Below are 14,359 nucleotides of genomic sequence, written 5' to 3'. Positions count from 1 at the left end.
GAACTGGGATACAGGCCAGAGGTGTGGAGGATAAAATGGTTCACAAGAGGCAGAGTGGGGAGCAGAACAGGCAGATCTACTGAAAAACACTGCTGAGGGGAGCAGCAGATGAGACAGGACAGGTCTGCTGCTCCACATGGGTCAGTTCCTTGGCCAGGGATCAAACTTGTGCTGCAATGACTGTGGACAGTTCCATAGCACTGATACTCAACCCCTTGTGCCACCCAGGAGGACCCATACTGTGGCAGCTTTTGACAGTCGTAACTTATATGTGTGTCTGTTACTGTAAACCCCTTTTGAAATGAAAGAGGAAATAACCTGACATTTTAATTTTTCCTGGCTGGCTAACTTCAGACTTTCTGCTAATTTTATTTCTGCTCCTACTTCCTTGCCTACTTACAATTTTTTCACACACACAATTTTTGCAAATGTGTTTGCACATTTTATATATTCACTGTAATATGCCTTTGTCATTTCCTAAGCTAATCTAATTACTAAGTCCACTTACTACAGGAAACAAGATTTAGTATAATTTTGTACTGCCATTATCAATAATTTCAGGAAAACTGGGCCTTTTCTTTTTTCTTTGTTGGACTTCTGTGGAGACTTCAGTGAATACATCATTGGAAGTTTGCCTTATTTGAAGCTCAGTGTTTAGGTTTAGATCTGTGAAACATTATGCAAATCAAGCTATTATCTTGAAAATGGAGAAAATATCTTAGTGATTATTTTGCTTAAAGCATTCTTGCAGCCACTAGATGTCTCTGTGGTCTCGTGTTTAGGAAAAAAGACCTTACTCTTTAAGAAAAGACGCTGGAAAAAATTCCAGTTAATTAAATTTCCTTAGGCAAATTCCCTCTTTCAAATTTTCAATCTTAGATTAAGTCATTTTAATGAAGTATGTGGCTTCATTGGCAGGTCAATACGAAAAAACTTAATCATTTTTTATTGAAAGTGTGATTAAACATCCTGGTATTCATTTCCAGTGTGATTTTTCAGAATTTTTAGATTATGTTTTTCATAATAATTACTTTGGTACTTGTATATCAACATAGCATCTTTACATCTGTCTATCAAAGGAGATATCAAATCACAGACGCAACATTAATCCAGATGATAAGTCTTTTTCTCTCATTTTGGCCTGCCATTTAGATATGTGGCTTATGCTTGTTTGATTTGCTGGTGATATATTTCTAGAACTTGAATTGCGCTATGGACAGAAAACCAAAACAACTCAGTAAATAATACTCATTTAGATGAATTCTGAACAGAACTTTTTTTTTTTTTTAGAAAAACCTTAGTCATTCCCAAACTTGAGTTTTTAAACTTTCTTCTCAAAAAAAAAACTCCTAATGAATCAGATTTAATAGAAACTGAAATATTGTATATGTCTGTACATGTATGTGTTACTTGCCGAAATCTGTTTCACACACCATCACATGTATCTCAAGTTTACAGGTTGGTGTTCTAGCATATTCACAGAATTGTGAAACTACCTCTACTATCTTAACTTTAGAACATTTTCAGTACCCAAAAAAAGAAACTTCCATTTGTGTTCACTTCCCATTTCTTCCTTCTGCTAAAAGGGTTTTAGAGTGTTTGATAGAGAGTGGATCAGCCATGAAAGTGGGATTAGTTTAAGCAGGAATTTGAAAATTAAGGACTGTGGTATGTGGAAAGAATGTGTGGGAGACTTTGGGGAAGAGCGAATGAATCATCTGTGGGGGATGGTGAATGATTTTCTTGACTCAGAGACTTCAAGTAGAAGTACATGTATTAATAGGGAGACAGTTTGAGGAAGGTGGCAGAGGCATGTGTCTAGTAATGAGAAGACGGCAACAACTTGTGTTGATGGGAAAAGGAACAGTGCCACCCAACGGCACTTTGGAAAATAAAGAACATGGCATATATTTTGGAGAGTTCTTTCCTATACGTGCTTAAATAAATGTGGTGTTTTGTTTGTTTTTTAGTGTGTCCTTATAGGCTTTGCTGTTCTTTATTTTTTTAATCAACTAATTGTCTAATTGGGTTTACTGACAGAAATTCTTTGTCCTCCACCAGCTTCGGGCTCTTTATTCAATGCACCTTCGGAAAACAAAGAGCTTGAATAAATTGCTCTATCACCTGTTCAGGCTTATGCCCGAAAACCCAACCTATTCAGAGACAGCTGTTGAGCTCTCAAATAAGGACCCAAAAACGTTCTTCACAGAAGAACTCCAGTTGAGTATTAGAGGTCAGTAACTCCAGTTGAGTATTAGAGGTCAGACATGTGTGTTCTTTCTTGGAGACTAGGTTCAGCAGGAGTTTTGTTCTGTGTTATGTTGTGGCTGTGGAGAAAAGCCCTACCTAGATGTGGATCTTGCTCTAAGAGGATGTTGACGTGTAAGAAATTTAGTATTTCTCCAAATAGAACATATAGTTAGATCTTGTAGATAAAGATATTAAGAATATAAATTTTTGAAGCTCAGTTGTTTGGGATGCTTTTCTTTTACTCTATAAACCAATATTTGTTATATGTAATAAAGGTTTGTAGGCCTGAACTAAGTAGTCTTCAATTGGGAAAAGAAAGGCGAGTAAAATTTCCCTCATCCTGGGAGCTCAAATTTTAGGGGCTAGAGTTACTACACATCTGACTGTACTGCACATTAGAAATGATTTCCTAAGATTAGAATTTTCCTTAATACGTTGAAGATTGGAGGATGGTATTTTGTGCTGTCTCTCATGTGTTTTGAGGTGGCTATTGTAGGACTTTTGTATATCATATCCATGAACTCGGGAAATAAGGAGGCCAGCCTCCATCATTTATAAGAGGTTCATTTTTTCTTAGCATTTAAAAGTATATGTTCCATTGTACTTATTACCCTCTCATGTGAGAGACAGATCACTGTTCCTGTGAGAGTTATTCAGTGCCATTAGGGATTGCCACTTTTTTACTTCTTTTTGCCTTTTCTAATGGTTAGTTTTAAATATGGAGAAGAAAGTTAATGCTCCAGAGTTTGGGCTTCTTTGTTAGGTTTGTTCTGTGAGTTTTTGATCATACATATGTTGAGCAGTCAAAAGTGATTTTCTAAGGAAAGTACTAATATTGGCATATTATTCTACATAAGAAATACATGTTACTAACTAAGTTTGTTTTTTTCCTCAGAAACAGCAACTCTTCCATACCATATTCCACACCTGGCTTGTTCTGTCTATCATATGACACTGAAAGACTTGCCTGCCATGGTCAGGCTGTGGTGGAATAGTAGTGAGAAGCGCGTTTTCAATATTGTAGATAGGTTTACAAGCAAGTACGTCAGCAGTGTTCTTTCTTTTCAAGAAATATCATCTGTGCAAACAAGTACACAACTATTTAATGGCATGACGGTTAGTATTCTCTTGACATTTTTTTTCTAGAAAGGTGGTTTGAATATTATGTCTGTCATTTGTAATATCATCACAATTGTTGTCCTTCAATTAGAATTAACAAAAAGTGTCTATTTTCTGATTGTATTCTGTTATCAACTCTCAGTATTAATGCATAGCTTGAAATAATGGTACAATCTCCTTTACTCCTGTCAAGTTTTTGAACATTCATTAGTTTACTGAAAATGTAACACAGTACCTACTGATGCCAGGCACTTTGTGCCATGCACCCGGAATTGGATGGTGTAGTGGGTCCGCTTCCTGTCCTGTTATATTGTACAGACTAACAAAGGGAGAATGTGTTGGTGGTGGCTTTCTGCATTGGAAACCAGCTCAACAGAAAGGGTGCTCTGTGATCAATGGAAAGGTTCATCTAACTTCAGGGACAAGGTGAGGCTTTCAGAGGATGAGTACTTTGAGGTGAGCAGGATTTTTTGTGGGGAAACTGAAAGAAGAGGCATGTAATATAGAGAAAACAGTATGACAAAAGCCATGGAGATGAGAATGCAATTTCTCATCTGATTTTAGGGGCTGGAGTTACACACAATTACCCAGTATTCATAAAGAATGGGGTTCCTGAAGGTGAAGTCAGAGAATAAACTGCTTCAGTGGTGAATTAGGGCCATAGTGGGGAATGTCTTACCAAAGGTCTAAAATATGTTGGTTTCAGTTAGCCTCTGGAAATTTTCTTTTGGGCTAGTGCTACAGAGTGAGAATCTGTGGAATTGCTGATTGCAATAAGTAGCATAGGCAGTTGGCATGGGACTTGGGTTCCAGTGAAGAGTTAGGGAAAACTGGTATAGACGTTGTAGGCAATGAGAAGGGCCTGCGTGAGGTAGAATCAGTCAGAATGTGAGAAACTTTGTGGAGATTTATTTTAGCTTAATATCTGGATGAGGTTGAAGGAGAAATTTAAGATAATGTTATGGTTTTAGCCTGGACATAGGAAAGTTAGAAGAATAAAGAGTAAAGAGTTATGATCCTTTGTGTTTCATGTTGAGTTTGCAATTCCAGTGTGAAATCCAAAACCAAGTATAAATATTCTGACAGTTGATGGTTGGCTCTAAAGCTCAGGATAATTCTGTGGCAGAGAAACACTTGGGCAACATCTAAGTAGAAATGAGATTTGATACCCTGGGTGTGGAAGGGAAGGAATAAATAGCCCAATCTGTCATTTGTCTATTCAGAAACTATTATATGACAAGCCTAATATAGTTAAACATACTTTTTTATGAGCAGCATATTTCTTTTAAAACAAACTGAATGTCTTAAAATTATTATAAAATGTCAGATATTTAAGCCTATTTAATAAATATTTAGTGTCAAGTAATTTTCCCTTTAAGAAGACTGGCTGCTAGTTGTCAACCTAACAAGATTATTAGTATTAGTTTTTTGAATGAAAGACATTTGACAAAAAAAAATCACCTTTCATATGTTTCAGGTGAAAGCTCGAGCTACTACTCGAGAAGTAATGGCTACTTACACCATTGAGGATATAGTTATCGAACTGATCATACAGCTGCCTTCAAATTACCCACTGGGCTCCATAACAGTGGAAAGTGGGAAGCGGGTCGGAGTGGCTGTGCAGCAGTGGCGGAACTGGATGCTGCAGTTAAGCACTTACCTCACCCATCAAGTGAGTGTTTTCCTGCACAGTTGACTTCCCAAGCCTGAGGCACTGATGATCTATTTAAAAGGCAGTGAAACTTGAAATGTGTCTCTTCTGCTTAAACTAGAAATACTGTTTCCTTAAGCACACAGGTATATGCCTAAATGTCTTGAACCTGCAAATATTGTTTTATTTTTTAGGACTCTATAATTTATGAAGTTTGAGAGTAACTGACTTGACTTCACCAACACTGTTGATGATATAGGACAATACAGGGTATTAAGGAAATTGCGAGTGCATCCTTCTGAAAGGTCCCAGACAGATGAATCCCTTCCAGTCTACTTTTACATTCCAACTCTTCTGTGCTTTGAGAAATTCTAGTACTTTCAAAGATTTTTGACTTTTAAATAATCGGTCTTTTTTAGTGATGTATTTCAGGCATTCTACAGCAAAGAAAAGTTATTTTTAAAAAAGGCATTCTGCAGTATTGTAGAGCTGGGTAGGATAGATCAGCATCAAAGTGAGGTAATGAATTTCACCATTTATCTAAAAATTTGGAGAGGTGATGTAAATGACTTAAGAACATTGCAACAAAGAAGCTGAGGCTGTACAACAGAGTAGTGGTGCACTTATTATTCATGGAGAAAATCAGCTCTGGTTCTTAGAACTTGGAAGTCATTTTAGAAACCAACACCATAAAGCTAAGGAGATGTGAAAACAGCTAAGCAGGGTCTCTTTTCTCTAAATTATAATTCAGCTTTAAAATGAGTGAAATTGAACAAAAATAACATGAGGGTTTTCAGTATACATATTGATTTTATTTTTTCCTCCTTGTTAACAGAATGGAAGTATTATGGAAGGCTTAGCATTATGGAAAAACAATGTAGACAAACGTTTTGAGGGTGTTGAAGATTGCATGATCTGTTTCTCAGTCATTCATGGTTTCAACTATTCTCTTCCCAAAAAAGCCTGTAGAACATGCAAGAAAAAATTCCATTCTGCCTGTTTGGTAAGTCTAAAAAGAAATTAACTTAAATTTTATGTGTACATATGTATGATATGTAGCTTTGGACACGTACAGTGTTAAACTATTAATTGTAGTTAATTGAAGTCATGAAATTTTTGCTTCAAAATTTGTAAAAGGAAATTGAGAACTGTGTTGATGATTGCACTGACAGCATGAGCCTAGGAAGACTGTAGCCTCTGACGTGATTCTCAATTGTGTTGATTTTGGAGATGAAAGGAATAAAAATTTCATATCCTCTGTTATTTTATTATATCATCTTAAGATTACTTAGATGTATATATTCTTTTAACATTTATCACCTTTTGTTTTTCAGTACAAATGGTTTACATCTAGCAACAAATCCACTTGTCCACTCTGTCGTGAGACTTTTTTCTGAGAATTTTTGTTTTTTCCATTGGAAGTAATTCCTGAACTAAGTCAAGCAAAAGGTGTGGATTGGACCCATCTTAAAGTATTGGTGTGAGGAGGCCAGTGAGCATTACATTTAAATAGGACCTTCTCTGGAAAATTATTTTGGTTAATGCAACGACTCTAAAATCAGGTTTACTTATCTTTAAATTGCTTTGTAAATGTTTGGGAACCTTTTCTTTTACATAAGAATATTACATATTTGAAAGAAAAATATTTATATTAATAATCTCTTTGGATATTTAAAAATAAAGATGGAAAAGTCCTAAATTACAGAATTGGAATTTGTGACAGCATTGTACAACTGTATTATACTGAGAAACCCATTGAGTTTGTTGATCTGTGCTTTTTAATGCCATAGTGAGGCAGATGAATTTGAGAGGGTGATGTACATCTACAGATATTTTAAGATTTATTTATTAGTCATGACAACAAAATTAATTAGTATTCTGATGTTTATAGATTATTTTAATGATAAAGGGGACACTAAGCTACTACTGTAGCTTAAACTACTTGAAGCATGCTGTGAAATCCTGTATAAAACTGAAACTGAACTTTAAGGTGCCTCTACTTATCAAGGGTTATAAAATTCAGAAAATTAAATTTACAACACTGACCTCTTTTGTGTGTGTATTAGTGAAATTTAAATTGCAAACTTGGCCATGAATTTATTATTCAATTTGAGTGAGTTTCCAGAGGATAAGAATTTGAGATAAATAGGATTTGGATTATTTCACTCGTGAAGCAGAGTGGTGATCATACCTCTATTGAGAGGGAAGAAATTAGTATCTGTAAAATTTAGGGTTGGTGGGAAAAAAATAAACATTTAAAAATGTTGCAGGCAGCTGTCAATTTTGTAAGAAATTTTCCTAATTTTAACTAAACTTAGATTTTGGGGAAGCTGGCTTTTCACCCAAATTCCAGGAATGTAAAACTTAGTATAACAGGCAAAAGTTGAAATAGGTGAGAACCTGCCTCTTGCCACCCTTACCCTTAAAAACTGTGCTCCAAATAAAAAAGTATAGAAGTTTGGAAGTTGGAATAATTTTGTTGCAGTCTTTCATTGGGGAAATACTAGCATATTTTATAGTAACTAGCATTACTTGAGGAATTGGCTAATCTCTGTCGCAAATGTTTAACAATTGGTAAAAAGCAACTCATGTTAAATAAAATTACTGCTTACCATCAACTGGGTAAATGGTTATTATTGAAATAGTATGAATGTGGTCAGGGTACTCTAGAGTGAAGCGTTACAGATGAGTTACAGATCTCAAGTTGTGTTTGTAAATGTGCTGTCCTAGCCCAGTTTTGTCCTGAATTATCTCTGTGGTATTTTTTTACCTTCTAGCCTTGAGCCTGGAGTCCGTAAGTGAAAAGGCAGACAGCGAAATTCTGCTACCTCTTCTTTACCCCTTTCTTAAAAATATTCTCATGTCCTCTGACATAGTAATCTGAAAGGATTGTGCTGCTCCTATCAAAAGTTACATTTTTCCTTTAAAAATGTTTTATAATAGGACTTTGTTATAACTTTTCCAGCATTGGTACTTACTTCCTGGCATCTGACCCAAACCCCAAGTAGAAAAGTAAAGGGGATAATGGAGCATTGTTTTCTCAGTAGTATTTGGGCATCAGTTTCTCTGAGAAACATTACAAGTGGGACACTCCTCTTTAAACGAGTCTCTAAACACATTTCAAACTTGTAAATAAACTGTAAAGTTTGTTACTGTTTATATGCTAAAGAAAATGCTTTCCAAAATAAGACATATTCAAAGTATATTAAAGTTTTATTTATGTAGCTCTACTTTAGATAGAATTCCTTAAAATTCCAATATAAAGACATGTAAAATTTGCATGAGGTTCAAAGCCCATTAGCAGAGTAATTAGTTTAAACCCAAATGTAAATTGAAAGTTTTAGTATTTATTTCTAACTTATCACATGCTCCAGTGTATGTACATAAGTTTCTGTGACTTAATGTTAGACTTTTGTGGTGTGAATAATTAATGTTATAATTTGGCTGTTACACCATCTGTGCCCACTAAAATTCTTTTTAATTACAAAATATTTCAAATACAGAGAATAATATTATAAATGCCCTTTGACTGCTCACAAACTATTTTGACATATTTGCTTCTGATTTGTAAAGAAATAAACTGTTATTCTTGGATACCTCCCTGATGCCATCTCCTCCTCTTTCTAACAGTCACCTACTTGTCTGAAGTTGAGATCCCTCCTGTGTAAGGCTTTATACTTCACTACATGGGTTTGTATCTATAATCAATTCATAGCAGTTAACAAGATCCTACTATAAAAAAATCTTTTGTAGGTAGCTTTTTTAGTCTACATCACTGTGATTTACTATCTTAGTTTACTTAGCACTTCCCTCACTAATGTTCACTTCAACCTTTATCATTTTTGCCATTTTGAAGATGCAGAATGTAGTCAGTAATGAAGTGTACAAAATGTGCTGAGCAGACACTTCTGAAATGCAAAGCCATGTTCATGGGAGTCTTCATCAGCTGGAGAAAACAGTTTCTGTCTCTAGAGCACCTACCAGTTGATGGTGAAAGGAGAAAGTGGTGGACTTCCTGTGATGCCATCAGGTTTCCTTCTGTATATAATCTGTTATCTTGCAACCTTGCTGAACTTAATAATTCTAATCAACAAATTGTATGTGGATTCCTTAGGATTTTCAATATATACTAGATTGTGTTACTGACAAAAGATAATTAGCTGGAATGCCTTTTATTTATTTATTTATTTTGGGGGCCTAATGGCTCTGGCTAGAGCCTACAGTGTTGAATATAAGTAGTGAAAGCGGATAATCTTGTTCTCTTGTTTTCACTTCTTCTTGTGTCCTCCATCTGTGCTTCCTTCACTAATGATGACTTATATCTCAAATAGATCCACCAGGTACTCAAGAACCATGTCCATCAACACATCTCCTCTCCCACCTGAGAGTAGAGACTGGCATCTCAGATTCTTGTGTGAGCGACTATGGTGAGATACTCAGCTAACAACAAACCAAGTATTCTAATGGCCCTGGTCAGGCTCGCAGGCCCACTGTCTGTACTGTTGAGGCCTGTTTATGGCCACCCCAGCACTCAACAGTGCAAGCATCTTCTCTTTTACTCTGAGACGAGGCGATATGTACAGTCATCACTGCACTTACCCTTCCACATTATCCAAAGTAATGTGATTTCAAGAAAGAAACAAATACATGATCAAGAGTAAAAGAGAGAAAAATGGAGACAATAAAAATGAAAGTTAAATTTTTTAAAAAACTTTTATATTATATATATTATCATTGTATAAATATTATCATAACAGAGTGAAAGTTTCTCCATTCCCACCCATTATTTATCTTAGACTTTCTTATATACATATTTAAACATGCCTGCTATGAATTTTTTTCAAAAACATATATATTTTCTTACTAGTACATTATGAACCCCCTCTGGTTCAGGGTATCTTTGACTCATGTTTAGTGGCTGGGTAAGTTCTAATGCTCTGTAACATGACTATACTATAATTTATTTTCCAATCTTTTACTGATTGACATTCAGGTTGACTTCATTGTTCTGCTATTACTTATAAAGATTCGAGACAAATCTTTATAAGTGCCTTCATTTATAAAATGCAAATTATATCGTGTGTGTGTGTGTATGTGTGTGTGTGTGTACTCTTTGCCTGTACAAAATAATATAGGTCTGTTCTTGGTGATTCTACCTTTATCCACATGTTTCTCATAATTGTACTCATTAAGAAATGACTTAGTTTCAAAATATGCAGAATACTTTCAGTTTCTACATATACATGTATTCAGTATAAAACATTTCATTCACTCTCTAGATTTTCAGCATATCCAGCAGACTGTACATTAAGACTTGGTGAACTTCAGGACTGAAAGGATTTCTCCACCAGCTTGCCTGGAAAGTGCAGTGGTCCCTTGTAGACCTTTTGTCTTCATTGTTTTCAAAATTTCTTCTAAAATGAAAATTAAAAGGCAGTATCCAGTTAGAATACCTGCTGAGATGTGTATGATCACTAAGAGTTTAATATAAAGTCTACAACTCTGTTCATTTGGGAAAACAATGTATACCAAGTAAATTTCTATGAACATGAACTTGGAATTCAGAGGGATGGGTACTGCTGCGATTTTGTTTGACTTTTCTTACATCATTCAGTTTTGTGTATCTGATTTCTCCCCTTTTGTGTTGTCCCCACAGTACAGTTCTTTCGCCACTGAGGTGCCCACGTGACAATCATCACAATCCCTCGTGCACCTTTTTTGGCCCTTTCCCCTCCTCCTCTTTCCTTCTAATTAAATTTTGCTTAGCATAATCCCTCCCAGCTCCATCTATGTTGCTGCAAATGGCATGAGTTTATCGTTTTTGATTGCTGAGTAGTATTCCATTGTGTATGTATACCACAGCTTTTGATCCATTTGTCTGTCTGGGGGCATTTAGGTTGCTTCCATATCTTAGCTATTGTAAATAATCAGGCTGAATCACCTGCTTTGTAGCAGTAGCCTCAATAGAAACAACATGTTTTAGTTGCTTGGCTCCAATCTCTGCCTTATACTCCCTCTTCACCTTGGATGAAAATGTCAGTGGGCTAACTGTATAGTGACACTACACAGTGGTAGTAAATGAAATAACACTTCAGATTTATTGATTTAAAAAATGTTAAAACTTCCCTTTGTGAAGAAATAATGGTAAAGAGACTGAACTAAAAATGGCATTACCATTACAAAAAAAATTGCAAAACTTTGGTAATCATGATGTGATTTGAGGGACTGCTATTAGGTGTAAGATAAATCAAATCTGAAGTATATAGAAAAAGGCAAACAATTATGGTAAACTTAGTTAACAAAGTAAACCAAGATTTAAAAAATCTGTAAGAAGTAAAGAACAGCAGAGTTGTCAAGGGCATGGAGTCTAGAAGGTGGAGAGAAATTTAACAGTATTTAGAGGGTGAAGGATTAGAAGAAGAAATTAGACTTATATTTTATTAAATGTTTATAAGTGGGGGTGAGGAGGAACCTGCCTCTACAAGACAACTACCTTTTAAAACCAGAATAATCTACCCTTAAATGTTTGTTTCTCCTTTCAAAGTGAATGTTGTGTTAGCTATTATGTGTTTATACCTCATAACTTTCCAGATTTGTTTAGTCTTTGACCTTAGGAATTTCTGATTCTAGCAAAGATTAAAAGATAAGCTGGCCTGTATTACCTGGATGGTTCTCTTTAATGGTAACTAAGTAGAATAAGCCTCCAGGTGAAAGGAGATCTGGAGCCAGTGGGAAGAGTCTGTCCATGACTTCTCGGCCTTTTCTGCCACCAGCCCAAGCTGCCTCAATTCCGTGACTTCCTACCTGTGACCAAACAGAAAGATGATTTTATTTGGACTCACTTTTGGAATCACAAACCACATCTTTGTGGCAAGTAACCATCACCAAACAAGTGCATATTTTGTATATTACTGCCGGTGTGGAGAGAGCAAAGTTGAAATCTGTGTCCAACCATTTCCCTAGCCTGTGCCTTTAGGTGTGAAGTTTGAAATATTTTCAATTACCCCCCTCTTTTTTGTAAAATTAGAAAAATGATTAAAAACACTGTTGTCCGCTGTTAGGAATAAGTGATGTATATTTGAATTTTAAAAAAAGAGCTTTGCACTGTGAAGGAGTTAGTAATCTTAATAATAATCATGAATACAATGCTTAAACTGAGAGACATGGCTAATTCTTAACGATTACTGACTGATGATGGTGTAGAAATACATTCAGTAGAAACAGCACATCCAAGCTTGGATGCTGATCTCCGTGACTAGCACCCTGTGGCATGATGCTCTTGTAAGTTGGGCGAGGGCAGTGAACCGCAGCTCCTGTCAGTCAACAACCATGACTTAAACAACCCGTACTCCATTGTGTGCTGTGTTGCCAGCCTTTTTGGGGTGTTGTATTTTCCCCATTGTGTTTACCAAATATCTATCTGTGTCAGATTGTTAATGCTTTATAGAACAGGCGTGTGTTAGATGAGTGGCCTAAAGCAGGCTGGTCTACGTGTTGTGGGCCCTTGTAAGGTCAGTTAAGCTAAGCTATGTTTTCTAGCAGGTAATTGTATTCATTGTTAATTTCAGTTTTCCAGGACAAGTTGAAGATCTCTATAGAACAATTAGGAAGAAACTAAAGGGTATAGATTATATTAGAATCTAGAAACCTACTTTGTAGAAACAAAGTTTTAAAATTTTCCACTACCCCAGGTCATCTCCAGATTATTTAAAAAATGAGCCACACAGACTTCTTATAGAAACCCATTTACCATATAAAGGTGCACTGAAGCATTTTTTCCAATGAAATTAATTACAGTGTAGAAACAAGACCCAATTTATATAAGGATTAAAAATCTTTAGATACTTACTGGTATGTGTATGTGTGTATTTAAACTAAATAATTTTGAAGAAAGTAATTAAAAACTAGCAATTTTCTATTTCCTTCAATGGTTCTGATCATATTCTAGATTATTTGTATGTACATATATAAAAAACAAGACATGAATATATATATTACGACAGTGAAGTTGGACAGCAACAGAGCCCATGAACTACCTGCATTCGGTTGTCTGTATGAGCGCCAGTGGCTGTGTGGCTCAGGAGAAGCAAGCCTGTAGGTGAGCAGGAATGTGGGAGAAAGGAAACCATGTTCCCAGATTCTCTAGTTCCCAGCAGCAGAAGACCTCACAGACCATGGTTTACTTAACTGTTTGACTTCTTTTATATACATAGGTTCATATTTGCTACAGTAAATATTCAATAAACATTTTCCATTTTCAATTTTAATGTAGAATGCCTTAAATTAGATGTCAAGGATTGAGATCACTGGACTTGAGCCATTTTTATCACTTTTGATATTTATTCCATAGTACCTTCTTAAAGAACCTGATTAGCCTGCACTTCCCTCAACTGCTATCCCCATTGAGATCATGATTTCCTTCTTCATACATCCATACGTCAGTAAAGCCATAGCAATTTAGTTGTTTAATTTGCCACTAGTTCCTTAAGTGAGAACTGGGACCTCCCTCCACTCCCTTTTGGATAACTATGAAAAGAAGAAACCTGAGACTTTTAGAAAAAATTCTTAATTTGAAGTTAATGTTGATTACATTGTTTTCTTGCGGGGCCTCCTTGGTGGAACAAGGGGTAAATTGCAGCACTATGAAGCTGTCCACAGCCACTGCAGCACAAGTTCAATCCCTGGCCAGAGAGATATTCCATCCACATGGCCAGCAGATCTCTCCTGTATGGCCCATTATTCCCCTCAGCAGAGTATTTCAGTAGATAGGCCTGTTCTGTTCCCTCCTGTCTCTGGTGAATCCTCTCCGCCCCCAGTCACTTCTCCACCCCCCGCCTCTGGCCTGTGTCCCAACTCTTGTATGCATAAATAAAATATCATTCATGAGAGGAAATACAAATATAAACATAGTGACTTGACCTGGATGGTTTTATTTTATATATATATATATTATATATATATATATTTTACATCATTCTCTATTTTGTGTATTTTATCATCTCAGTTGTAATCCCCATGGACTTCCCACCACCAATTCACCCATGTGCAATCACCATAGTCCCTTGTATTCTTCCCACCTGTTTTGACTCTTTATGCCTCAATTCAGTTGGTTAACTTGGGAGAGCAAGCTTTAGTGTTATATAGCTAGTCTAAAACTGTATGTATAGTTTTTTTTTATATAACAGTTTATTTTTACATCATTTGTACATTTTTTTTTCCATCTCGATTGTAATCCCTGCGGGTTTCCCATCACCAAGTTACCTGTGTGCCATCACCATAGACCCGTGCATTTCCCTCCCCCCTCCCCCGTTTTTGATCCCATTCCCCACTCCACCCCCA

General features: G+C 36.0%; 2 protein-coding genes across 2 annotated transcripts in view; one reads left to right on the top strand and one right to left on the bottom strand.

The window, feature by feature from the left end:
• LTN1 (listerin E3 ubiquitin protein ligase 1) overlaps positions 1–7,638 on the top strand; it is a 37,845-nt gene extending 30,207 nt beyond the window's left edge. The window contains exons 24-28 of the mRNA XM_004675323.2: positions 2,062–2,233; positions 3,146–3,366; positions 4,847–5,041; positions 5,856–6,023; positions 6,355–7,638. Coding sequence (XP_004675380.1) covers positions 2,062–2,233; positions 3,146–3,366; positions 4,847–5,041; positions 5,856–6,023; positions 6,355–6,417 — 819 coding nt within the window. The 3' untranslated portion in view covers positions 6,418–7,638. The remainder of the gene's footprint in view (positions 1–2,061; positions 2,234–3,145; positions 3,367–4,846; positions 5,042–5,855; positions 6,024–6,354) is intronic.
• A 2,148-nt stretch (positions 7,639–9,786) lies between these two features.
• Positions 9,787–14,359, bottom strand: part of N6AMT1 (N-6 adenine-specific DNA methyltransferase 1 (putative)) — a 15,141-nt gene continuing 10,568 nt past the window's right edge. The window contains exons 5-6 of the mRNA XM_012730044.1: positions 11,683–11,824; positions 9,787–10,434 (exon numbers count right to left, since the gene is read on the bottom strand). Of these exons, the coding sequence (XP_012585498.1) occupies positions 10,328–10,434; positions 11,683–11,824 (249 nt within the window). The 3' untranslated portion in view covers positions 9,787–10,327. The remainder of the gene's footprint in view (positions 10,435–11,682; positions 11,825–14,359) is intronic.

Source organism: Condylura cristata, unplaced genomic scaffold, assembly GCF_000260355.1.
Source record: "Condylura cristata isolate star-nosed mole 26May11 unplaced genomic scaffold, ConCri1.0 scaffold00003, whole genome shotgun sequence".
In the NCBI taxonomy this organism is placed as follows: domain Eukaryota; kingdom Metazoa; phylum Chordata; class Mammalia; order Eulipotyphla; family Talpidae; genus Condylura; species Condylura cristata.
Note: the sequence above shows the minus strand (reverse complement) of the source record. Positions and strands in the feature narration are given on the sequence as shown.